The following is a 26012-nucleotide window of genomic DNA, read 5'->3' on the forward strand; positions in this document are numbered from 1 at the left end:
TACACAGCCGTGAGAATATACATAACTTTTATAAAGACAATAAATGAGTGGTCAACCAATATGGGTTTCCAATTCAATTGATTTGATTGCAAAAATGTATTGCATAAATGAATGCACTTTCATTGCATGGAAAAGAGCAGAGTGAGAATTCTTCAAAATTTCAATTCAACATTCATTGACGATGCTGACAAGACGGTGGTATTTTCTAAATGAGGAAGACTGACCTCTCCTTCAGGTGTGTCTGAAGGGCACAGCATGCCCCACTGGGAGGGCTGGAGGGAGCGGGGACCGCTAACCTTCCTGGTTTTCTCAAACTGAGAGGAGATCCTGGTCATCATGCCCAAGGCTGAGATGTAGGAGAGGCGAGAGAGAACCTGAGTCACACCCTGCCTGTCCATCTTAAACCTCTTTAGAGACCAGTTTCCCTGGAAGACACATTACACAAATAAAAATGAAAAAAACAAAAACACATTAAAAGGTATACAGAAATATATATATAAAAAAAACATAAAATGACAACCAAAAATTAAAATGAAAACTGAAAATAAAACATACTTCAAAATATAATCATAATACACACTATAACAATGTATAAATGGGTTTTTGACAAAAATGCATATGTAGTGTGAAGTCTGAAAAAAATAAGGGGTCACTAACTGTCAATTCTTTCACTCTTTTTTTGATTTTTTTTTAATGAAATGTGTCCTATGGTGTGACATAGAAAGAATTAATAATGTAGGGGTGTCGTACACCAAAGGACAACAGAAATGAACACTTATACTTTCTGAGACAAAATATTACCATGTGCACCTGTCATGGGCTTCACAGTAACATGACCTTGAATGGGGTCCTTCAACTAATTAAACTTGTCAGTGGAATTGCCCAATTTAAAATCAGGATATGGTGTCACCCTAGGAAAGTTTTCAGTGACAAAATGAAAGTTCTTACACTTTTAGAAATATATGGGTGAAAAATTTGATTGCCATTTACTAAAATAGACACTTGAAAAATTATGCCTGAGGTATTTATTAACATTTGTATGCTTTTCTTTTTCATTTATAAAAGTTGTAATTTATTACACACCATAGTACAATTTTGAGATTTGGCTCAAAAAATTTAAATCTAAAGACAAAGCAGTTTTTATATGAATAGATCCACATAATACAAATAAATGTTTAACCATTTACTTCATTTGAAATGATGCCAATACTAATTATATTCATTTTTATCTTGTGTGACAGTGAAAATGCCATGTCAACAACCCAAATAACACTAAAGTAACACCTGAAGTGCTGAATTTGCTTCTCAAAATCTTCTAAAGATTTTGCTTAAATGAAATTAATTTAAATGTTTTTCAGATTTTTTTTTTTAAATGGATAGTGAAACAAACGGGAACTCTAACAATAGTGTTTAAAGGGATAGTTCACCCAAAAAGTAAAATTCTGTCATCCTTAACATACCCTCAAGTTGTTCCAAAGCGGTTGGGATTTCTTTCTTCTGTTGAACACAAAAGAAGATATTTTGAAGAATATCAATAACCAACTAGTTGATAGGCCCATTGACCTGCATTGTATTTTTTTCTCATACCACGGTAGTCAAGTCAATGGGGTCCATCAACTGTTTGTTCATCGACATTCTTAAAATTTCTTCTTTTGTGTCCAGCAGAAGAAAGAAATTCAAACAGCTTTGGAACAACTTGAGGGTGAGTAAATTACAGATTTTTCATTTTTGGGTGTACTATCCCTTTAAGTTCCTGATGTGTCCTGCCCTGTGCATTGGTTACAAATGGACCGCTGATTGTCTGGACTCACAGTAGAGATAGCGTTAACCATGCCATTAGTGATCTGGTCCTGTCTCATGTGCTTCACCACGTCAAACTGAGCTGCTCTCTGCTTGGGGATGATCTGGTCAGCGATCTTCTTCAGCTCGGAGTTAAACTTCTTGAACAGATCTTCAAACAGCAGGGACAGGAGCTTAAGGAACGGAGAAACAAAGCATTACAACTTGATTCCCTGAAATGAGTACAAATCAACCTGTGTATCATCTTGCAACACAACACTACATTATATATTTGTATTCCAGTCATTAACACCCTTTGAAATTATCACATCAAAAAGGACAGACAACGGATGACTTCATATCCAATCGCAAGTGGTGCCTTTGCCTTTTCTATTAACTTTATCTGGCTCTAAACCTCCCTCTCTCCGCCGTCTTATCCCAGATTTAATAAACAGGTGTTTCCATGCTCTGATAACTTTGCCCCAGCCTTTCAGATTTCCTTCAATAGAAGCCCCTCCCCTTGTGCACCATATTTGCATACGTGAAAATAAACATCCTCAGCGAAAATTAATAAAGAAATTAAGCTTCCATGGCCCAGCCAGGCCAATTAGTTGAATGTCAGGGAATCGTAAATGAGGAGAAAGGAGATTGGAGGTGTTGGGAAGCGGGCATGTGCATGTAAAGCCCTGCTGAAAGGGTTCCTGTCACTCACCAACTCCGAATTGCTCACACACTAATGTAAGCAAGCACGTACACACATAAACACACCCCACCTCGGTGCTGGTGGGGGGAAATTAAAGGACTTAAGACAGCGGTAATTACATTATCACAGTCGGGCTGGTGGATTAGCTCAATCGCTCCAGTCAAGGCGGCTATTCTTTTGTCATAGCCGGGCTAAATTATAATAAAGAGGAGAAATCCCTGAGTTTGGCTGGGCTGCAGTCGGGCGTTGCTGCCACATATCTCGCCCACAACAAAAGCGGGACGGCTGGGAATGGAGAGGAAGGCAGAAGAATGGGGGGGGCAGATGAAACAAAGCTTTGGGAAAATAATGACGGTATTATAAATGACAAGCAGAGAAGAAACAAAAGGGAAGGTGAGGGATTGGGCACTAGCCAAGCCTGTATCTGCTGGTTTTGGCTTCTGATCAGTTTCATAAGAGGCCAACAGTGTGTCTAATGAGAGTAAAGACTGAGAAAGAGAGATCAGTTATGTTAGACAAGAGTCCAGAAAATGTTTGCTCGCAGAAGCGAGACGGCGCCCATATGCAGGTTGTAATATGAAATCTGCCGTACAGGAGCGACAATCTCAAAAGAGATACTGAACAAACATTATGCGCTCTAATCTTTAGTTCAGCTCACAAATACAGTCTGTGCCACGCAGGATAAAAACAGATAAATAAACACAAGCATTAACATAATTAACGGCCTGAGCTTGGAGGGGCTGTCAGTCATTCTTAATAGAATTAGAGGGGGTGTGAATGGAAAAAAGGCAGACAGAGATGGATAGAGGAGAGCGATGGATGGATGGATGAAGAGTGGCGCTGCACATTGTACTTTCTTCTTTCTAAAGTGAATATTTCATGAGCCTTGGTTTCATCTTTGTGAATACATCTCGGTTGGGAATATTAGTCACGATATGGGCAGCTGAAGCTTGAGCAGGACGGCAAACATTTTTTAGGGGAATCAGGACACGACACAGGTCAGAATCGAACTTAATTCTCCCATATGAACAAGCAGAGCTCAATGGACAAACCAAATGCCATTTCTGAACCCTTTGAACATAAATATTTCAGAGAAGATCAGAGAATTTAATCACCATACACTACCGTTCAAAACTTGAGTTTTTGAAAGAAATCTCTTGTATTAAAACAGTTATTAAGCCTGTTGAGCATATTTTAACATTTTATTCCTGTGATGGCAAAGCTCAATTTCAGCATCATTACTCCAGTCTTCAGTATCACATGATCCTTCAGAAATCATTCTAATATGCTGATTTGGTGCTCAAGAAACATTTATTATTATTATCAATGTTGAAAACAGTTGTTGTGCTTAATATTTTTGTGAAAACCATGATACATGAGTTTTTTATTAATAGTTTAAAAGAACAGCATTTATTTGAACTAATTATTTGAAGTCTTTACTGTCACTTTATCAATTTAATGCATCTTTTCTGAATAAAAGTATCAATTTCTTTTAACAAAAACAAACAAACAAAAAATGCAGTGTATTAAGGCTGCTGTAGAATTGAGGACCTTATGCGTGTGTTGCTGAATGATTATGTACAGAAGTTATAAAAGACCTGTTATTAAAAAAGCAGATACCTGGCCAGCCAACTCCAGACGCTTGTTTCCATAGTAATCTCGATCGTCCACCTTGTTGTCCCCTTGAGCGAGAATTACTCTACGTACCATCACAGCGAGGTAGATACACTTAGCTCGAAAGTTAAACTCCTTTACCTGCGAGACACAAACACATGACAGGTCCAAAAAACAGCTAAACTATTTATTTTATACTCTTATAGATTATCAGAAGCCTGTTTGGTTGTGGCTAGACCAAGAACTTTATGTTTAAGTACATTTTAAAATGACGTACAGGTACATGGGTGAGGATGGTAGAAGCTAATAGCTCTCTGGCCTCCTCCATCTTAGTTTTCTTAGGGCCGCCCCACATGCGCTGACGCCTCACTTTATTACCAATGTATTTTAGTGCCTGCAAGGAAACAAAAAGTGCAAAAAGACAAGTAATTCAGATGCAACATTTACAAATTTCTTTTAAAAATATTTTCACTTTTGTATTTAGACTTGATGGCAATTTTGCATTTCAAAGTATGTTACGATGAATTAAGTTATAAAAAAAATGAAAGGCATAATGTTTTAGGGCCTCAATTAATAAGATTAAATGCATCAAATCAAACCGTTTAATCTGGAGTGACCGAGTCGGTGCAGGGTTCACTGGCTCTCTAAAGAGGTATCAGAGAACTGGACCCCTCCTTTCTCTTCAGACACTTGCATGCACACACACAAACACACACACCTGAGCCAGCAACTTGTTCTGCTCCAGAGGTCAAAGGTCACACAGATTAGGCTTCTCCATTAGACCACCCACTTTGAGGCATGGAATGATGTGCAATTGACTGTTGCAAGTACTGTTCCTTAAAGTTATGCTAAAATTACTTCAAATGTTTACAAAATGTTTATTTTGTAAGAAACAGATAATAAATTATCTGGTTATAAATAGGTTATAAATAAAATAACCCATAAATGTTTTCTATTTCAGTTTCGTTTTTTTTTTAAATAACCTATTCCTGTGATGGCAAAACTGGATTTTAAGCAGCCATTACTCCAGTCTTCAGTGTCACATGATCCTGTGCTGCTTAATATTTTGTGAAAAGTGAAACATTTAAGTATTTTTTGATGAACAGAAAGTAAACACACACACACACACACACACACACACACACACACACACACACACACACACACACACACACACACACACACACACACACACACACACACACACACACACACACACACACACACACACACACACACACACATTTGTTTTTGTGAAATGTGAGGACATTCCATAGGCGTAATGGTTTTTATACCGTACAAACCGTATTTTCTATCCCCTTACACTGCCCCTGCCCCTAAACCTAGCCCTCACAGGAGACTGTGCAGTTCACTTTCTGTGAAAAAAACCTTGTTCTGTATGATTTATAAGCATTTTGAAAAGTGAGGACATGGGGAACGTCCTCATATTTCACCCTCTTTTTGTAATACCTATGTCATACCCATGTCATTATACACATTTGTGTCCTGATATTTCACAAAAACATGCCCACACACACACACACACACACACACGTCTGGTGCGCTATCCTTCTTGCCTATCGTTGTAGGCCACGTAAAATCCCAGAGCGGGGTCAGCGCATGCAGAGGCACACAATGCACAGAAGTCACCACCTTTCATAACTACAGACCTCCAAACTTTGTGTGGCCTTCAGATTAGCTCAAGAACAGTGCGTGGAGAGCTTCATGGAATGGGTTTCCAAGGCAGAGCAGCAGCATCTTACATCACCAAGTGCAATGCAAAGCATCAGATGCATTGGTGTAAAGCATGCCGTCACTGGTCTCTAGAGCAGTGGAGACGTGTGCTCTAGAGTGACGAATCATGCTTCTCTGTCTGGCAATCCAGTGGATGAGTCTGGGTTTGGCTGTTGCCAGGAAAACAGTACTTGCCTGACTGTATTGTGCCAAGTGTAAAGTTTGGTGGAGGGGGGATTATGGTGTAGGGTTGTTTTTCAGGGGTTGGGCTTGTCCCCTTAGTTCCAGTGAAAGGAATTCTTAACGCTTCAGCATACCAAGACATTTTGGACAATTTCATGCTCCCAACTTTGTGGGAACAGTTTGGGGATGACCCCTTCCTGTTCCAACATGACTGCGCACCAGTGCACAAAGCAAGGTCCATAAAGACATGGATGAGCGAATTTGGTGTGGAGGAACTTGCCTGGCCTGCACAGAGTCCTGACCTCAACCCGATAGAACACCTTTGGGATGAATAAGAGCGGATACTTCTCGTCCAACATCAGTGCCTGACCTCACAAATGCACTTCTAGAAGAATAGTCAAAAATTCCCATAAACACACTCCTAAACCTTGTGGAAAGCCTTCCCAGAACAGTTGAATCTGTTATAGGCAAAGGGTGGGCCAACTCCATATTAAACCCTACGGATTAAGAATGGGATGTCATTAAAGTTCACGTGCATGTAAAGGAAGGCGTCCCAAAACTTGTGGCAATATATATAGATAGATAGATAGCTCCCACCACCCCTAAATAGACGCTGAAACTGTGGCTAAAATCGCTCATTTGTTCACACATTTACTATTTTCTACATGGTGAATGGCACATAGTGCACTATATAGGGGATAAGGAACAATTCAGACAGGGTAAATACGTTTTCCATTTGGGAAATTAAGTCTGGTTTCGCGTTAGTGTCATGCGAACCACCGCAGCACACACACAGTCTGCTCCGGTCCAGAGTCCAGATAGCACAGAGCGGATCATATGTGCGAGTCAGCACATACCAGAAAATGAATTAGACCTATTTAAATTCCGCACAGAATGCTACATTTTAAAGCGATAAATAGAGGAGATTGAGGAGGAGAAACAGTTAGAACTGTGGCTTTACCGAGCTCAATGGTTATGGTCGAACAGATTATATAAACTAAAAGCTTTTGGCCATTTTAAAAAAGGGGAGGAGCTGTTCAATATGTCCCACCCTTTCGTCTTGACTGTTTTCAGTGGAAATTACATCAACACATTGAATAATGTTTCAAGCAAGCGTGCCACACACGTCCTGAAAAGCCAAAGTGTCTCGATGGCCACCAGGTGGTTGGTCCCAGTATAGCTCAAACTCTGCCCCCTCCATGTATTCTAATCAGAGTATGAAAGCGGAGTGGAGCGGAAGCAATTTCCCTTCCATGCTCTAAGCCAGGGGTGTCCAAACTCGGTCCTGGAGGGCCACTGTCCTGCAGAGTTTAGAGTTTAATTGATTGGACACCCCTGCTCTAAGAATTCAATAATCACTCCGCTCAGTTCCACTCCAGGTTCATCATTTCCTGCTCCCCGCTCCACTCCTCGCTCACTGCTATCAGAAACACCGCTCCGTCTTTGCTCCAAGGAAATTTATGGCTAAAGTATTTAAGTAACCTCTGAAACATCACAAAAGTTCAGTTTATAACATACATTAAATAAAAAATAAACAATAGGAGATAGTTTCAACGTGGTTAATTGGAACACTAGTGTGCATGGCTAAAAATGCAGTTATATTATGAGCCGTTGGCATGAATTGACCTATCGGTAAGCCCCTCCCCTTGAACGCAGATGAGCCAATAGCAGATGAGTATCAGTTGCGCTGGGACCGGAACTCGGACATCTTTAGGTGTCAGCGCCATAGACAAACATTGGAAAATCCGAAGCTCTCATCGGTTTGATGGTGTTTGGGCTACAAAAATGCTAAAATGTTGTGCCTGAGGTACTGTAACACTGATTCCAGGTATCCTGAGAGGATTTTCTGTCTGTCATACTCTCGTTAAGTTACGAGAGTCATGTAACACTGTAGGTCAAAAACACGAAGGTCTACATTTCAGTGCCTCTCCATATTAAACTGGTTAAATGTAAATTAATTTAATTTAATTTAAGGTCTACATTATCTCTGTCCTACTAAGGAGGACTCCTATTTTGATGGGTATTATAGTCTATGGGTAACGTAGTGAAAGAAAGAGCTTGCACGCAGTTTATCGGAGTTGCTTTGCAGATACAAAGTTTAACTTACCAGTTATTAACTGCACCCTCTAAACGGCATACGGTCTGTGTTTACTGTTAGTTGTATGAGTGTTTTTGTGTAATTTGCTGTGTATGTTAATGGCAATGCAACGGAGAGAGAGAGTTTGTGAATGAGACATTAATGCGCACTTCTTATGCTTTGTTTGTTCAGCTCTTACTATGATTTTTTGGAGTGAAAAAGGCCATAATAAACTTGATAAACCAACAGTAAAGTTTGGCCATCATTCGGACGGGATATACGCTACATTCTGTGTCCAAAAACATCTTGGGATAAGGTTTTCACACTGACAGCTGTCATTGTAAGATATAGCAACTCCGTTTGTTTGTCCGAGTAAGCAACAGTAACTAAGGAGGGCGGGGCTTACCGATAGGTCAATTGTACATGAATTGAAGTGGAGCGCTCTCTGAGCGCATAAAAACCACGACGCTCTGACTTTTAAAAAATCCGCTCCTCACAAAATCACGGTGCTCCAATCCTCGCACCGCTCACATACTAATGGGACGCGAGACAAACTAAATCAAATTACACTTCAAATATTTTTTCCCCCCAAAGTGTAAGTTCAAGTGTTTTTTAAAATAAGTTTGGTTTTAGTTAGATGATATAAAAACGAGGGCGGGACGTCATGATTGACAAATTCTCTGAGGGAAGTAGTCACTGAGGCATCAACAGACTTTTTGGGGGATTTTCAGAAGGAGACTGGAACTGCCTATAACTGTTTATTTCACACCGACACAATGAGTTGTTCTGCAGTAAACTGTACTAACAGATACTGCGGGAGTGTGGGCAGGTTTTGATATTGCGGCTCTACTTCCTGCTCTCAGCGCAAGATGTCAACGCCATATTCGGACATTGGCGGCTTCACTTTTCTCCAATGGAAGATAGTGAAGAGGCGTCGTCCATCTTTTTACAGTCTATGGTTTCAAGGCACTACAGATTGCCTTTAAATGTAATAAGGCTGCCCCTAGAGGTCATAAAACTAACTAAAACTCTTGACCGATTCTCGACACATCTTATCTAATTGAGGTCTGTGCTGGTCAATTGGTGCACACATGTAGGCTCATTAGTGGCCCTTTGATGAGGCCCACACATTGTCACAACCACAAAAACAGGCATTCACATCCGCTCAGACAGAGGTTGCTAGGATGCAGATATGGTCCTTGCTGACCCATTGTTGGGTCTTGTGATGAATAATACATGTCACATTCAGCAAACTGTGCCTCAGCATTTGATAATACACCTCAAAAAATTTGTCACTAAAGTTGGATACTTTATAAAAAATGTATTTAGTAATACTTCAGGAAACATTTATGTGAGCACTGCTGTTTTTATTTAATGTATTATGCTATGCAATCCATTCTTTTAAATGATGGCAGAGATCTTGTCGGAGGTACCTGAGTTTGGGTGAATATTTGGGCCTTCTGACACTCCTCCAAACTGGGAGCAAATGCAGCCATGACATGTTCCTCTGTGCCAATCATCTGAACTATCTCTTGATCACTCTCCACTCCCATGGCCTGAAGGAGGACAAAGAGATTAATAGAGAATGAGGTACTTATTTAATGTCATATAAGAAACACACAGTATACACTTTGTATTTAAAATGTTGCATTAAAACAAAAAACATTTGAGTGTGTAGGACTCTGCTGTAAAGGTGAAAATGGTGCCATAGGCCTCGATGACATTTATTTATGTTAATATGGGACTGTGGGAACAGGACTGGGTGGATCACAGTGCTTAAAGGTCTCCAGCGTTTGGCACGGCTGCTGTGTTGCAAGGAAATCCTGGTGGAATGTGCTGTGGACAGACAAGTGCAAAGCAAACAAGCTCTACAGCCAATTTACCCCGCGCCCTGTCCCTAACCAATCAGACCCATATGTTTAGAGAGAGCCTGGGGTGAGGGAATTAGGTGGAACAGCCGTCGTAGTACGACACGGTTCTCTGATTTGAGCTGTAATTAAATATCTGTTTCAACTGTCAGGTGATCATGTCAGTGAACAGAAGAAATGTCATTAAAATGCATTGAAAGGAAGACTAAACACAAATCTAGTTAAAACTAAAATATCAAATGCTTCTGGAAAGACTTGGATTGGTCATTTTAGATGCCAACTGTGCCATCAATGACACATTTCAATAGTTCAGAAATACTTACAAATTCTAATGGCAAGTAACACCATATAATATCTACAGTGAATTCTCTCCAACATCTTACAAATACATTATAAATCAGATTTCTAAAGTCCTGCCCCAAGCTCAAGGATGCTTCACAAAAAGGTTCATCTTTTCTAATAAAGACACTAAGACACTATTCTTTCTTTAAGAAAACAGTCAAAGATTAAGCTATCTGAAACAAATTCATTAAGCATAATTTCACTATAATATTTATTACCGTTCAAAAGTTTGGGGTAGGGGAAGTGCTTTAGTGTTTTTGAAGAAGTTTATCAAAAATACAGTAAAAACAGTGATATTGTGAAATTTATAATTTTTTTCTATTTTAATATATTTTAAGTGCAATTTATTCCTGTGATGGCAAAGCAGCCACTACTCCAGTCTTCAGTGTCACATGATCCTTCAGAAATCATTTGAGACAACCACTGTTCTAGATTGTTCTCACTGTCTGAAAAAACATTTGAATATCTGAGAGAATTGTTGCTCAAGAAAAAATTAATATTGCAAATAATTGTGCTGCTTAATATTTTTGTGGAAACCATGATACATTTTTATAGGATTCTTTGATGAACGAACATTTATTTGAAACAGAAAACTTTTACAACATTATAAATTGCTTTACTAAATTTAATGCATCCTTGCTGAATTAAAGTATTAATTTGTAAAACAACAACTTGCCCCAAATATTTGGGGTACTGATATTATATATTTTAGCAATACTTTTAAATTTGTGTAGTTGCTGTACAGTGTATTCTTTGTCAAAGTGCACCATCTGCTGGTTGGACACAGAATGTGCCCTCACAACTAGAGCCCTGCACGGGCCTCAAAACTAGGCACTGGCCCGAGACGCTGAGGCCCTAGCCCGGCCCGTGTCCGACAGCTCATCAAAATTATCAGCCCGAGTCCGACTGGAGCCCGTGGTTTTTTTATCCTCCCTATTACACATTAGTTGCAGCCATTAAAATAGTTCAGTTTTGTTTTTAATGTCAAAGTAGTTATATTTCGTTTTGCTTCTTTATTAAGTATTAATTATTATTTATTTATTATTAAGTTAATTTAGAAAAATGTTTGAAGCATTTTTTTGTTTGTTAAATTTAAGTTTTTGCTTTTTAAAGCGACGACCAAGCGGCCTGCGGCCGACAGTGAGTTACCCCAACGCTTAAGCCTCTCAAATCATGAGGCAGGCAGATCGCAACGGCACACGCAAACAAAACGGGCTACACAATCTAAACAAATAAAAAAAACAAAAAAAACATGCTGGTTGTCTTACCTTACACCTCTCTGCGAAATGAATATAAATCCGATTTTCAATTCCCGCGCTATATGCACATTTAACGGAGTTCATGTTCACCAATATGAGCATTTTATTCATCAGCTCACTTCAACATCAAAGACCGCATTATGAGAATGAGCGACCTAAACACTGGTAAGAGCCTTTAGTCTCATTAGTTTTAATGAAGATTGTTGTGTTTTTGAGCATCTAAGACTTAGCTTATTTTCAGTTTAACTTGTGGCAGTTTGCGTGTTGGCTTACTTTACTCATTTGCGGCGATGCATGTTGCATAGCGCCGTCCTCTAAACACTGTGCGAGTCAGTCTTGACAGTTGCGGACTCGCGGTATCATGGTCTCATGTTGTTTCCACCAGCGCAGCACATCTCATTGTTTCTTTTAATTATTGAATGTCTAAAATATAAAATGAAGGAGAAGCCTAGATAAAGGCCCGAAGCCCGGCCCGCGTTTGAGGTATGACGGGAAAATTGTCCCGAAGCCCAGCCCTAGGGCGTAAAAAAGTCGGGGCTGGTCAGGCTCGGGCAGAAATGCAGGGCTCTACTCACAACTAAATACTGGACTGTGCAATGAGCTAAACCATGGGAACTGCAAATAGTATACAGTTAATTCAACTTAGCAGACAAAGATACAAAACCATCATGCTCTAAAACAACATTTTGAACAAAATTCTCACCTTAAAGATGATAGCGATAGGCGCGTCTTCAGAGAGGGTGTTGTGCTTTAGGTAAAAGCGTCCCTTTTTCACAATCATGTTGGTTCTGCTCTTTTTCTCGTGTGTAGAGCTAAAGCCAGGAAAAAAGAAAGATATATGAGGACACAACTTGAGCTTAAAGGAACACTCCACTTTTCTTTTCTTTTTTTTGAAAATAGGCTAATTTTCCAACTCCCCTAGAGTTAAACAGTTGAGTTGTACCGTTTTCGAATCTATTCAGTCGATCTCTGGATCTGGCGGTATAACTTTTAGCACAGCTTAGCATAGATCATTGAATCTGATTAGACCGTTAGCATCTCGCTCAAAAATGACCAAAAACGTACAATATTTTTCCTGAGCGAGATGTTAACGGTCTAATCAGATTAATTGATCTATGCAAGGCTATGCTAAAAGTTCTACCGCCAGATCTGGAGATCGGCAGAATGGATTCGAAAACGGTAAGACTCAATGAGCCCATTCAAAAAATTAGCACATTTTAAAACAAAAGTGGAGTGCTCCTTTAACATTAATTCTACTTAACACTTGAATGTAAAACACTCAGAGCAAATATATCAATTAAAGGTGCTCTTTATTAATTATACAGAAGAGCAAATTCCAGCACCTGGTGACCGAGGCTCCCACAGCACCTTTGCGATCTTGCTCCACAATGATGCGGTTCTTGGACAACTGTTCCTGAATGAGAATGACCTTTTCCTGCCCTTTCACAATAAAATAACCACCTGCACACAAACAAATCCTGTGTCATACTTATGCGCCATGACCTGATCCCACACATATGAGCTTCAGATAGGATTATCATACAAACAATGAAATATCATTGAGACTGAGGGGGTTCATTATATAATCTACCTGGGTCCAGGGGACATTCATTGAGCTTAGAGAACTCCATTGGGGTCTTTCCTGTCAAGACACAGTTGGAGCTTCGCAGCATTATTGGCATCCTATTAAAAAAAAAGAGAAGCTCATTTGAAATCAAAAAGGAAACACATATTAAGAGGCGTATGCAAAGCTCTCAGGAAGAGCATAATTACCTTCCGATTGGGAGAGCATTGCGAATGATTCTCTGGCTGCCTCGGGTGTACTCTATATCCACAGTGATGGGGGCTGAGTATGTCATATCTCTCAGGCGACACTAGCAGTCAAAGAGCATAATCATCATAAGCAAATATTGCCGTCTAGACATCGTTCTCTTTTTTACTTTCTTCAAAAAGCTTTTAAGCTTGCTTTGAATAAGAACAGTCACATTAGGTCACAGGTGAACAAAGATGTTACCTCATGTGGTGCCACTGGTCTGGTTACATTAAAGCTTTCTTCTACGTCAGGCATGCCAACGTAGATATTGAGATATCTAGGGACAGATGAGATGTAACAGGCAGTGTTGTTATTGTTAATAAAATGATAAAAAATTCTATTCAAATTTCGGTAATTTATTTCAAAAGCTGGTATTAAAATTAAACAGATGAAACGCTTAAAAAGAATTTAAAATGCAAATAAAAAATAAGTTTAATTATTAAAATTGAAATAATTTATTAGAGCTGTATTAGGCCATTGTCACGTTCATGAATTTTGTGTTGACGTGTTTCTGTCATACAAATAATTGGGATTAATTTAATTCGGTTTTGTTCATGTCAACAGTGTAAGCCTAATGCATAATTTATTTTTACTTGGAATATAATAATAAAAATTATCAAATAGGCCCACATGATTTACTTTAATGCTGAGAAAATGTATATAATATAATAATACAATACAATATGCAGTCTGATTAAACCCACAAACCTTCATTTCGTATTAAGGAAGAACTTTGGCTATATTTGTATACTTTACAACTTTTTAAAAATTTGTATTATTTGGCAAAATGTGATTGAAATTCAAACTGCACAATTATTGCAGTTCTCTCAAATAATTGCGATTGGATCAAATAACAATTAGGCATTAATCAATAATCGAGAAAGGCTTTATAAGAAATAAAATATATAAATATAAATATATATATATATATATATATATATATATATATATATACACAAAATATTAAAATAAAAGTGAATAAATACTGTAATAGTATATAAATAATACTAAAATAACACTAGTAAAGGTGACATGTTAAAAATGTGCAAAGATTTTAATTTTGTGAAAACAAGTCTAATTGAACAATATCCTCACTTGAGATACCACATTGGATCGGCATCACTCGTGATCTTCTCGTTCGCCTTCATGATCTTTTTTATCTGGAGAGATAAGTAGACATTAGTTTATGCTACTCAAGCTTTTTGTCAAATTGTTTTATTTTGCTGGTACAAAAACTAACCAAAAACATAACCTGAAGCAATGGAAACCACTGAAATGGAAACTAATAATACATTTATTGCATTTGCAAAATATGTGCAGAACACTGGATCCTTAACCATGTCAACAAACCTCCACATTGATGAAGTAATTAAAGGAATCAATGTGCTGCTTTACTAAGCCTTTAACCTAAAAAAAAGAAAAAAAAGAAAAAGAAAAAAGATTTACATAAATATGACATTAGAGGCTGTAAATATAAAATCATCATTTACATAAATCTTACTGGATGTTAAGAACGTATATAATATGCATAAAATAGAGTCTATATGTAGATAGTTGGCAAATAACACAAACACATTTATTTTCAACATCAAGATTTTATTTTAAAAAATAAATTTTTCATATATTTTTTTAAATAATCTATTTTAATCTAAGTTATGTAGTCTCAAATATATTGTGAGGTCATTACAAATTCTTACATAATAATTATCAAAGTAGAAAATGTGTAATAGAAAATATGTATTATTTAAAATATCACAGCATGTCTCGGTGCTGTCACTGCTTGACACACGCCAGATGCTGTCATGTTTCCTGTTTAATGTATAAAGATGGTTGTCATAATTATGCTGACAACTTGATTTTACCTTCAAAAAGGCTGGAAGCAGCTTCCACTTTTCCTGCAGTATAGAAGGGGACAGATGAATTAACTTGCAATGCCTCTCATTCATATCTGACCAATATAACGTTACTAACGTTTGCTATTTTTGAAATGGCACTCGTGCCACTATTCACTCACCTCCACAGTTTGGACGGGAGCAGCGAGCTGCTGGGGAGTCATCTCCCCAAACTCCTCTTGCAGCATTTCTATTATTAACTGAGATGGCAATAAACTCGAGTAATATAATATAAGTTAGGAAATCATCATACACGCCGCAGCAACTCTGCAAAAACACTCTGAACGGAAGTTTGCGCTACACGTGAAAGTGTGAGGTGTAACATGAAAATCAGACCGGGGAGGAACGCATGCGAACATATGCATTCCGACCCATGTCGACGTTTTTTTTTTTTTTTCATATAACGTACAGTAAATGTGTCCATAGGTATTAAATAATAGAACAATACAAAAGGGTAGTTGACAAATAACATGCACAACATTTTTCAACATTAAGAGTCTAAGTTGGATACTACACTGAAAAGCCAGGATTCAAAATCTAATTAAATGATAGTTTAACCATCATCTATTGAAGCATAAAATGCTTTTTATCAAATGCGTTCATCTGCTTTTCCAAAAACTTCTGAAATTCATCCAAGTTCTCAGGTGCTGCTGTTATTAAAGGGTAACTAAACCCTAAACCAACTTTTTTTAGTTAATGATCTGTAATACTGGGGCTTTATTAATGCTGTTCATTGATTCGAGTAAATGTTTTGACATTTGAGTATAAAGTGTTTTAATTCGGTTTAGTTACCCTTTAAAGCAAAGAATGGACAAACCTAATACAAAGAAAATATTTTTTATAAATTCAGCATTCAGCATTTTAACTATTGGTTTTAAACATTGTGAATATTTGGTGTATATAGATGGTGTAACTGGTCTCCATATTTTTAATCATATTGTTTATTTTTATATGCATTTATTGTTTGCAGTTAACTTAAAATCATGATGTGGTGTGGCAAATACATTTTTAAAATCATAAATATTCCACATTGTCTCTCATTAATTTGAGGCCATGAGCTGTTTATAGCAACTTTATATTAAAGTGGGTATGATACAGAATGTTGCGATCATTTTTAATTCAATATTGTGATGTATATCATAGAGATAGTTGAATAAATATATGTAATGAATTCTGCAAATAAACAATCACAAGAGGATCAAGAAATTATTTTTAATGTAAAAGCTCTATTTTCCATAACCAACCATGTATAACAGCATTCGTGGTCAAAATAGGAAAACAGATATAAAATATATAAGAAATGACCATTATATGAGACATTTAAAAAAAGTGTTGAGCATACTGTAGTATGTTAACATATTTGTAAACACACAAATCTAAAATAAAGACTTCTCCAATACAAAACAAATATCCATGCATTTAAAATTGCAATGTGCCATTAAAAAACATTTTTCTTAAAGGGTAAAAAACCTCAAATGCTACTGTCAGGGTAGTACAGTATGTGGGTTTTATACGTGTCTATTGTTGCTGCTCAACAGTTTGGGATAAGCGGTGCCGATAGAGCGGCCATGTCTGTGCACCACCACCTCCAGCTGGTACTCGTCCAGATTGACCACGGCTGTGGTGGTCTTCTCAGTGGACGTGAGGAACAGGATGGTAAAGATGGCCATCTCAAACTCAGGACTCACACCAACAAATGCGCTGGCCACTGGCTTGACCAAACCATGCCAGCTGAACTGCACATTCAAGACATGGTCATCGGCATCAGGCTGCGTGGCAGAGAAGCAAATACATATTCAGCAAAGTCTACACACAGAACAATCAATGGTTATCTATTGTTATCTTCGTATATTTATTGATGAAAGAAGTACCACATCATTGTCCCTGGCTTTGTAGCCCTTGTAATCGAGAAGATCCTGCTTCTCTTGCAGGTAAATCTGGACCCAGTTGTGAAGACCCATGATTTCTCTGCCAAATTTGGTTTCCCCAACAAACACATGCTCAAACCCACTGGAGTCCTCCCTTTTTGGAAGAAAGAAAGTGATGCGTTTTATAATTAGAGCAGATGGGGAATAAAAGAGACATTTTTCATGTTACATCGGTGTATGTTGCTTACCCTCCATTTCTGTCTCTATGATAAAGGCGGAACCACATGTAGTACAACTGACTCTTAAACTGTTTCAGATTTGAGCGAGATTTCCCCTTACCGATCAGGTACTTGTGGGCACGCTGAGGGATAAAACATGATTCATATAAGACAGTTTTGATGCGCTGAACCGATGACCCCAGAATCATCATACACCCTCTTTTCCTCTTGGCATAATAAGCAGCTTCCAAGAACAGGGTGTGGTAGGGAACAACCACAATATTTTGGTTAGCAACGAGGGGAAAAAAAGTGAACTTGTCTTTACATGTAGCACTTTAAATACTTTAAAGTTTTTTTTTGTTATTGCCTTTAGAAACAAGAGGGTATAATTTGAGTCATACTGTACCTTCATGACTGCCGTATCTAGGATAGCATCCAGAAAGGAGTTATTTTCGGTCACCTCCTCAGTGGTCACCCTCTCTGCCACACCAGTGGACCTCTCATAGTTGTCCAAAAGCTTCATGAAACCTGTTGAGAGGTGAGAAAAAAAATCACGGGAGACCATTTTTGTTGGTGAAAATGTAATTTCTGGTGGTTAGGTATCATATTCATACATATGTAAATGGTAGAAATGTAAACCTTCCTTTAAAATTTCTCACAAATTATGAAGAAATAAAACCTCAAATATTTTAAAAACAAAGCCGAAATACAGAAAACATATACTTTTTTGTATGTTAATAAATGTGCCTTAAGAAACTGGTATGTTCCCTGTCTTTCATTGTAAATGTGAAAATGTGTAATTAAAAAAATTGTTTTGCTATCCTATTCAACCCCATAAATCAAAAATATATGAAGTGATTTAAGTTTATATGCATGAGGGTTTTAAAATAACATTTCAGATAAAAAAATTCTGGTAAAGTGTTGCATCAAGCAACCAATAAGTGGTTTCTCTGGGAAAGTTACTCCATCAAAAGGAGGGACTGAATGCAAATTAAAACAGCACTCAAAATTCCACCAATCAACTTTAAGATTAACTGCCTGCCTAAACATGCAGTGTCCCTGTTCAATGTTTCAGCACAGCTCCGTGGATAAATACTTTTTTGCAAACTGACAGAATGATTGATGAGAGTTAGAGGCTTTATTCTTTAGGCGTTGCATTTTACAAAAGAAACATACGTGTATAAGTGGTAATGCTGTCCAATTTGGTCTCATCAACACCGGAAAACAGCGGGGATGAGGCATGGTCTACCGCCCTTGTGCTTCCCTGTGGTATGTAACCAGCTTTGCCCTAAAAGAAATGTTAGATGCTTTAAAGTAATACATGATCTGTCACTACACTTAATATTGTGGGACATTAGAAAATACTGACACCTGTAGTGTGATGTTGTAATCAGTTCCAGGCTCCAGGCGATTCACATCCAGCTTCCAGAGCTCATTGAAAATATTCGAAAGCTCCTGGTTGACAGTTGGACTGAGAGTGTAGAGAATAAAAAAGTGAATTATAAAAAACGTGTATACATTTTTTTTGTTGTTGTATAAATTGTACAAAAAGTTCTAAGGTGTAGTGCATTGCATTCTTGTATAAAACTGGAAAATAATTTACCTTGCTGCATCACTGAAATTAAACAGTGCCAACAGCACAAGGATCCATCCGCAATCGTACCTGCAACATTCAAACATTAGAATGTAGTGTGAGTGTGTTTATGTTAGTGCTGGGGAAAAATTAGTCATGATTAATCGCATCCAAAATAAAAGTTTGTGTTTATATAATATATGTGTGTGTACTGTGTATAATTATTATGTATACATAAATACACATACATGCATGTATATATTTAAGAAAAAGATGTTATATTTGTATAAAACATTATATTTGTATACAAGATCAATTATATATGCAGTATATACATGCAAATATTTATTAAATATATACATGCATGTGTGTGTATCTATATATAATAAATATATAATAATTATACACAGTACACATACCGGTACATATATTATATAAACACAAACTTTTACTTTGGATACAATTAATTTTTCCCCAGCACTAGTTTATATATATATATATATATATATATATATATATATATATATATATATATATATATATATATATATATATATATATATATATATAGTTTGTATATACAGTATTTCATGCCAGCTACCTACTTAAATAGACATAAATTATGCAATGATATAATTTAAGTTTGTAAAACTTAACCTGCTGGGGCTTAGAGTCAAGAGAAATACAATATCAATGCGCAAAAGTTAAAAGCAAAGACAATATTCTAATAAATATTAACAGCAGACACATGAACTTACAAACATAAATGCGACTTGAGAGTTCCCAAAAACAAGATAGGATCATCACGTTAAACTGAATGACCTTTTTAAAAACTATTCTGCTCTTTAAACACGTACAAGTGTATATGCAAAAGATAAAAAGTGTTCAACATACCCTCTGCGCATTGTTGCTGTTGCTATAATGCGCGTGCCCAGATCAACGCGAGTTTGTGGGTTAGTGCAGTTTTCCTCTTTTGTTGAAGGTCTTATATAGCACGCCCAGTGAAGTGACCCCTGACGATACTCTCAGGCCTGAATACACCCCAATACGTTGACAGAGTCGAACCATTTGCACATTGCACCATAAAAAAAGAAAAGAATAAAGGAGTAGAATGAAAATGTACACCAAAAGGGAACGCAAGTGGGCGGGGCTTCAGGGAAGTTGTCTATGATTGGTCCGTGACGTAAACAGCGTTTTTTTTTATATTTTTACTTACCTTTTTAATATTATTTTCATCATTAAGGTTTAAACTATGCTACAGAACGCTGATAAAGCAGTACTTTGACACAATGTACTTTTTTTTCTCTTCGCTGGTCGGGACGGATAGTAAAAGTTTAAATGAAAATCATTTTAGTGCAAAAATATATTCAATAAGACTAAGGATAGGTAGTATACAGGTAACAGTCACACATTGTTGACATGAAATACAAGGACTGATTCGTTTCATCAGTCTATTTCTAAAAACTGAAAGCAGAAACAGGATACAGACTTATAAAATGCTAGCAAACATGTACTTACTGTCCAAAAGATGGCGCTGTTTTTCAATTTATGGACAGTTCATGGTACAAAATATACCAAATCCCCCCCCAAATCCCCATTTGCATTTTAGAAACAATCCCTGCGAATTATAGTATTTATTTTGGCAGCAATGTTACTCTTAGTAAAATGGTTAGCTCGCACATTTATGCAAGAATGTGCATTCAAAGTACATCCTACTTGACTCTTTTAAGAAATTCTGCCATACACCATGGGCAGTGATTGTAGAATTTACACGCGAATATAACAAACAAAGCCTGCATGCTTTCAGTGTTTTATTCACCTTTGAAAACGAGCAAGAGTCAACGAAGTACAAACATGTAACTCAGAAAGGTATGAGTGGCACTATATTTTAAATATGTTTTTCAGCTGCTAACAAGTTTGTGCACATGCCAGTATTGCATTAAAGATTCATGCTACATGATAGCATGTCCATAAACGAGAACATTATTGCTACCCTTTAAGTACTGCAGCAGTGGAAAAATAATTCACAATTAACTTTCATTAAAATAACAATATTTTATCCAAATGAGACTTAAATAACATGCAAACCTTTACAAACTGGATGCAAAATATATTGTACAGAGTTCTGCATGCAAATGCGTGAAGCATATGCAGTATCAATGCATGTACTGGCTTTATAAATTGTACAGGTTGAGAAAAAAACCTCCAAACATGAATGTTTAAGACGGCACCTAGAGCTTTCATTTGAAATATGAATGACATGCTAGTTTCATTATTGGCAGTGTACAATTTCAATCTATCAACAATTTAATAAAATATATCTTTGCTTTTGACTGAAAGTGTCATTGTGCTCTTCTGCCACCATAACTGGCACAAACCTGTCACAGATTTTATTTCAGACCAGCAAACTACAGTAGGACGGTTTTTCATATTTCGATCCACAAAAACAAAAATCTGACAATCTGATTTAAAAAAAAAAAAAAAAAAAGGGCAGACATTCTTCCATCTACTTTCGGGAGGCATATTAATTCAACAAAATGTTCTTAAAAGGCAATTGAAATACTTTAAAATGGTGTTTTGATGAGTTGACGTGGCTGTGATTGATATATTTGGCATTCAGATGGAGGTGCGTGTGTGGAGGCGTTGGCAGAGGAATTGGCACAGTCACTTCTGATTAAAGCAGCAGCACTAGGGGCGAGAGTGTCCCTGCAGTGCCCTCACACGTTGGAGTCATCATCCCTCATGCTGGCATTGGGAAATGACGAGGAGATCTCCTTGAAGAACTCATCCTCCTTCAGCATACTCTGAGTACAAAACACATGACACACAGTTGAGTTATATATATATATATATATATATATATATATATATATAAAACAGAAGTGAGATCAGATGTGCAGCTGCTTGTTACCGTTAAGTTATTGATGCCCTCAGAGAAAGCGCCAATCTGCCTTACTGTCCCCTCAGAGTCCTCCATCTGGATTAAAAACAATGCCATAAAGGTGTTAATGATTAAATTATCATTGTCTTTAAATATTACAATAGAGTTCTTGACTATCGTTTAATCAACTGAGCATACGATAGCAGTGAAAAGTTTGGAATAATTCAGAAACCAATCTAATATGCTCAATAATTATTACTGATGCTCAATTATTAACAACGGGTTTTATTATTATCAGTGTTAAATATGTTTTTGCTGCTTAATATTTTTGCAAAAACCGTGATGCATTTTTTTCAGGATTCTTTGATGAATAGAGTTCAAAACAATATCATTTATTTGAAATCGAAATCTTCAGTATTATGCTGCGTTCCGGGCAGGTTTTTGAGCCCGTAAGTTACAACTTCAAACCATGACTCGCGACTTTGTAGTGTTCCAGGCAAAGTCACGCCAAAATGCCTGAGGATTTGTGGTAGCTAGATGTAAACAAAGCATGGCGGACTGTACAGGGTTTGTGCTCATTTACAATCATTTCTATAGCCAAAGGTGCTTACTCCTTGCTTATTTGAGGGAAACGGAGGAGAAAAAACAGCACATACGGAAAGAGAAGCTGTTATACCTTTTATTTTACGTTATTTGTATATTTGTTTCATAAACACCGCATCTGTGGGGGCTGCCATTGTTGTTTCATGGGCTATGCGATGTCAGAGCTCGTAACTGGGAATACATCGATCTAGTACGAGTTCACGGGTGGAAAGTCACGGGTTTGACTGCCGTTCTAGTGCACTTTCACGGGTAGAAGGTTGGAAAAACACAGGTTACGGGTTGCCTGGAACGCGGCATTATTACAAAAATGTTCACCGCCACTTTTGATCAAATGAATGCGTCCTTGCTGAATAAAAGTATTAATTTCTTTCTTTTTTTAATCTTACTAACCACAAACTTTTGAAAGGTCAGCATAATGGTTTACACAAATACATTAAGCAGCATGACAGTTTTCATCATTGATGATAAATGTTTCTTGAGTACCAAATCAGCATATGATATTTTGCAGATCATGTGACACTGGAGTAATGATGCTGAAAATTCAGCTTCGCTATTACAGGAATAAATTACATCTTAAAATACATTCAAACAGAAAATTGTATTTTATTTTAAATTGTAATAATATTTAAAATATTACTGTATAACTGATCAAATAAATGTAAGCATAAGAGACTTCCCTCAAAAACATTGAAAGTACTATTTAGAAAGTATTATTTATATATTTAAAATATTGAAATTAAAATTACTCATTATTCAGTGAGTCATTCACATGTGTTTTCCTGTATTTAATCGTAACGATTAACCAATGAGAAATTCTTGAACATTTCAAATGTTCAACCTGACCACCAGAAACCTTCTATCACTACCTGGTCGAATCGATCTAGGTCATCATCATAGATCTGGAGCTCCATGCCTCTGCATGCCTTCTGGAAGCTGCGTCCTTTTGGCATCTCCACATCCATGGGACAGACATACTCTTCGTTGTCCTCTTGTTTCTTCTTCCTTCCAAACCCTCCAAACGCCAGCTTGTGCGGCTAAATATGACACAGACACAAAAAAAAATGTTTACACTCCAAATTGAATGAATCACATGCCAGTTCTGCAGTAGATGGCTTGGAGATATTCTGCATCATACCTTGACTTTAGCCGTGGCAGTGAGTAAGATGTAGTCTGGGTTCTCTAGACACTCCTGTTTGAGTTGCTGGGCCTCAGAACCCACCAGCAGGTTAAAGTGAGTGGCCAGATGCCTCCGCAGAAGTGTCTTATTGGGGGGAATATTTAGCAGCAGAGCCATCGTCTCCACATTAAAGCGAGGTTCCAACACCTGAAACCAAGAAAGAAAAAAAAAAAAGACACTTTCTCTTACTCAAAGAGGCTGGGTTGAGAGCAATAAAAGCAAAAGTTCTCTCAAAATGTGGTTTGATCGCACAGCAGCACCTCTTTGCATTTTCACCTAAACGGGTTGCGATGTTGGCTAACAGTAAACCGCTGCAAAGGAATTCCAAACTTTTTTTTACCCCTACTATTTAATAAATATATAAGCCAAGATCAGGGCCTTAGATGCAGGCTTTTAACTTACACGTTTTCGGTTACCAGTGCAGCTCTTTAAATATTTCAACCAATAACCTAAACTAGGACTTTTCTCACCATCAGTCCTCCATGTACTCCACTGCCCCTCAGGTTGGGTGCATATTCAGCCAGGTCAACAGACCGCAGCCACTCCATCACACGATGGTTGGTCCATTGAGAGATCTCAGCTGGAGTTATGTTGTTCTGAAATTATGGTAAGAATAAAGATTGCTAGTACAAGTACAAAAATAACAGGATAGCACAAATTAGAGTTTGGTCTCTCTTCCTACCTCATCTGAAGGTCTTCGCCGTAGACAGTTGGGGTCATAGTTGTTGAGCCGGAGGACCTGGATGGCTCTCTTAATACTGAGGTGATGTAAAACACTGCCCACTTTCAGAGATAACAGGTCATCCTGTTCAGTGGGAGAAGAAAAACATTACTAAAATGCTACCACTTACTGGTTACCTTTCTATGAAAACTGATGAAAAAAAGTAATTTCTGTTCTTTTGAAGAAATAAAAAGAATGATGAAAGAAATAAATCACATTTCCACAATATTTTGAAGAGCACAACTGTTTTCAACCTTGATGATAATAGCAAACCTTTTATTGAGCAGCAAATCAGCATATTAGAACGATTTCTGAAGGATCATGTGACACTGAAGACTAGAATAATGGCTGCTGAAAATTCAGCTTTGCCATCACAGAAATAAATTACATTTTAAAATATATTGAAATAGAAAACAGTAATTTAAAATTTAGTATTTCATTGCATTCGTTTTTGCTGTATCTTTGATCAATGCAGCATCTTTGAGCATAAGAGACTTCTTTCCAAAACATTTAAAAAAATCCTACCAACCTTTTGAATGGCAGCATATATTAAAAGCTAGTTTTCATTCAAAGATTAAAACCTTGTGAAATGACTGAGAAAAAGACTAACCACGGTCATATAGTGAAGCATCCGTCCATCCACACGTCCCTCGTCAAACTGAGTCTTGTACTGCGGTAGGCCGATATCATCAAGCCACCCTAGAACAAAAGGAAAGAGGTAACAACTCAAATACAGTTCAATCTGATAGATTGGTTTGCTAAATTATGGTTAAATTAAGGCTATGATACTGTGGATAAATAAACATCCATTCCTTACTCGTCACCCAGTGGTAGTCTAGTTTGCCCTTGTGGTCATCTTCCTCTGAGCCCAGTGCCTGCAGGGCCAGCTGGAGTTTCTTCCTGTGGAGAGGGTGTTTTATTCCCAGCTCCTGCATAGAGAGAGCAGAACAGTCCTTAAATATGAACTTCAGCAGGAAAACTGATTATTACCAGGTTTAAAAGTAGTTTGGACTCCACTATATGCTGTCATCCTGATTCTAAGTAATAAAAACTCACTCTTTCCAGATCTTGCTGGGATGCCTGCAGGAGCGTCTGGCCGGAGGAGACCCACTGCCTTGACAAACTCACATACAACCCCAGTCCCTGCTCCTGCATCCAATCACACACCTGCTCCCGAGACCAGCGTGCAAACGGCGCATCCAGCTCACTGGAAAACACAAAGCACATCTTACAAGGTAGAAAGTCTCTGATGGAGATATTTGACTGCATGTACTATTAAAATGTCACTGACAACAAAATAAATGAGTTTTTAATGAGAAACTAAAGCAATGAATCAACAACTAGCCGCACAAGCTACATGAATGTGAGCCTGTCACCAGGGTGTCTTCACCAACAGCAGATCTTTCCAATTTGAGAAAGTGCTCTATCCTGTATCGCTGTAAATACTAACCTGTTGGTGTTCTGCAGGTCACGTGACCAGCCCAGCCTGGGCCCAGCTGTGGCTCTGACTCCACCCCGTTTAAACTCACTCTCTGATAGGTTATCATCCAGGTTGAATGTGGTTGATTGACTTCTTTTGAGTCTTCAAAGAAAAGGAGAAAGTCGATTTTATCAAATTGAGGTGGGTTAACTAAGGAGATTACAGATTTCTTGATACTGCATGCTTTAAATGACAGACAAGTTTTTCCACATTTATCTCAAATAGTG

General features: G+C 37.5%; 3 protein-coding genes across 10 annotated transcripts in view; all 3 read right to left on the bottom strand.

Moving 5' to 3' along the window:
* Window positions 1-15596, bottom strand: part of polr3b (polymerase (RNA) III (DNA directed) polypeptide B) — a 32328-nt gene extending 16732 nt beyond the window's left edge. The window contains exons 1-14 of the mRNA XM_079825540.1: window positions 15387-15596; window positions 15235-15267; window positions 14723-14779; window positions 14468-14532; window positions 13574-13649; window positions 13333-13433; window positions 13151-13242; window positions 12903-13020; window positions 12263-12371; window positions 9524-9646; window positions 4374-4490; window positions 4103-4237; window positions 1812-1973; window positions 225-425 (exon numbers count right to left, since the gene is read on the bottom strand). Of these exons, the coding sequence (XP_079681666.1) occupies window positions 225-425; window positions 1812-1973; window positions 4103-4237; window positions 4374-4490; window positions 9524-9646; window positions 12263-12371; window positions 12903-13020; window positions 13151-13242; window positions 13333-13433; window positions 13574-13649; window positions 14468-14532; window positions 14723-14779; window positions 15235-15267; window positions 15387-15452 (1455 nt within the window). The 5' untranslated portion in view covers window positions 15453-15596. The remainder of the gene's footprint in view (window positions 1-224; window positions 426-1811; window positions 1974-4102; window positions 4238-4373; window positions 4491-9523; window positions 9647-12262; window positions 12372-12902; window positions 13021-13150; window positions 13243-13332; window positions 13434-13573; window positions 13650-14467; window positions 14533-14722; window positions 14780-15234; window positions 15268-15386) is intronic.
* A 724-nt stretch (window positions 15597-16320) lies between these two features.
* On the bottom strand, window positions 16321-20077 carry endouc (endonuclease, polyU-specific C). The gene is made up of 8 exons (XM_079825096.1): window positions 19818-20077; window positions 18954-19013; window positions 18722-18821; window positions 18527-18638; window positions 17757-17878; window positions 17381-17493; window positions 17136-17286; window positions 16321-17033 (listed from the first exon to the last, which is right to left on the bottom strand). Exons 1-8 carry the CDS (start codon window positions 19826-19828, stop codon window positions 16773-16775), a joined length of 930 nt encoding a protein of 309 aa, XP_079681222.1. The 5' UTR covers window positions 19829-20077; the 3' UTR covers window positions 16321-16772.
* A 639-nt stretch (window positions 20078-20716) lies between these two features.
* The window catches only part of ppfibp1b (PPFIA binding protein 1b), a 35095-nt gene continuing 29799 nt past the window's right edge, over window positions 20717-26012 (bottom strand). For all 8 annotated transcript variants that reach the window (XM_079825870.1, XM_079825868.1, XM_079825872.1 and 5 more), the window contains 10 exons: window positions 25756-25887; window positions 25362-25512; window positions 25123-25234; window positions 24916-25004; window positions 24267-24389; window positions 24055-24180; window positions 23543-23731; window positions 23274-23441; window positions 21835-21900; window positions 20717-21727 (listed from right to left, as the gene is read on the bottom strand). In XM_079825870.1, the coding sequence (XP_079681996.1) occupies window positions 21641-21727; window positions 21835-21900; window positions 23274-23441; window positions 23543-23731; window positions 24055-24180; window positions 24267-24389; window positions 24916-25004; window positions 25123-25234; window positions 25362-25512; window positions 25756-25887 (1243 nt within the window). In that variant the 3' untranslated portion in view covers window positions 20717-21640. The remainder of the gene's footprint in view (window positions 21728-21834; window positions 21901-23273; window positions 23442-23542; window positions 23732-24054; window positions 24181-24266; window positions 24390-24915; window positions 25005-25122; window positions 25235-25361; window positions 25513-25755; window positions 25888-26012) is intronic.

This window comes from Gobio gobio (assembly GCF_949357685.1).
Source record: "Gobio gobio genome assembly, chromosome: 9".
Taxonomy (NCBI): Eukaryota; Metazoa; Chordata; class Actinopteri; order Cypriniformes; family Gobionidae; genus Gobio; species Gobio gobio.

Excerpts from the sequence above, each read along its gene's own strand:
- endouc (XM_079825096.1), bottom strand. Across the intron at positions 18,639-18,721 it reads ATTACAACATCACACTACAG|GGCAAAGCTGGTTACATACC; the intron begins GTGTCAGTATTT and ends CATTTCTTTTAG. Across the intron at positions 17,034-17,135 it reads AAGCCAGGGACAATGATGTG|CCTGATGCCGATGACCATGT; the intron begins GTACTTCTTTCA and ends TCTGCCACGCAG.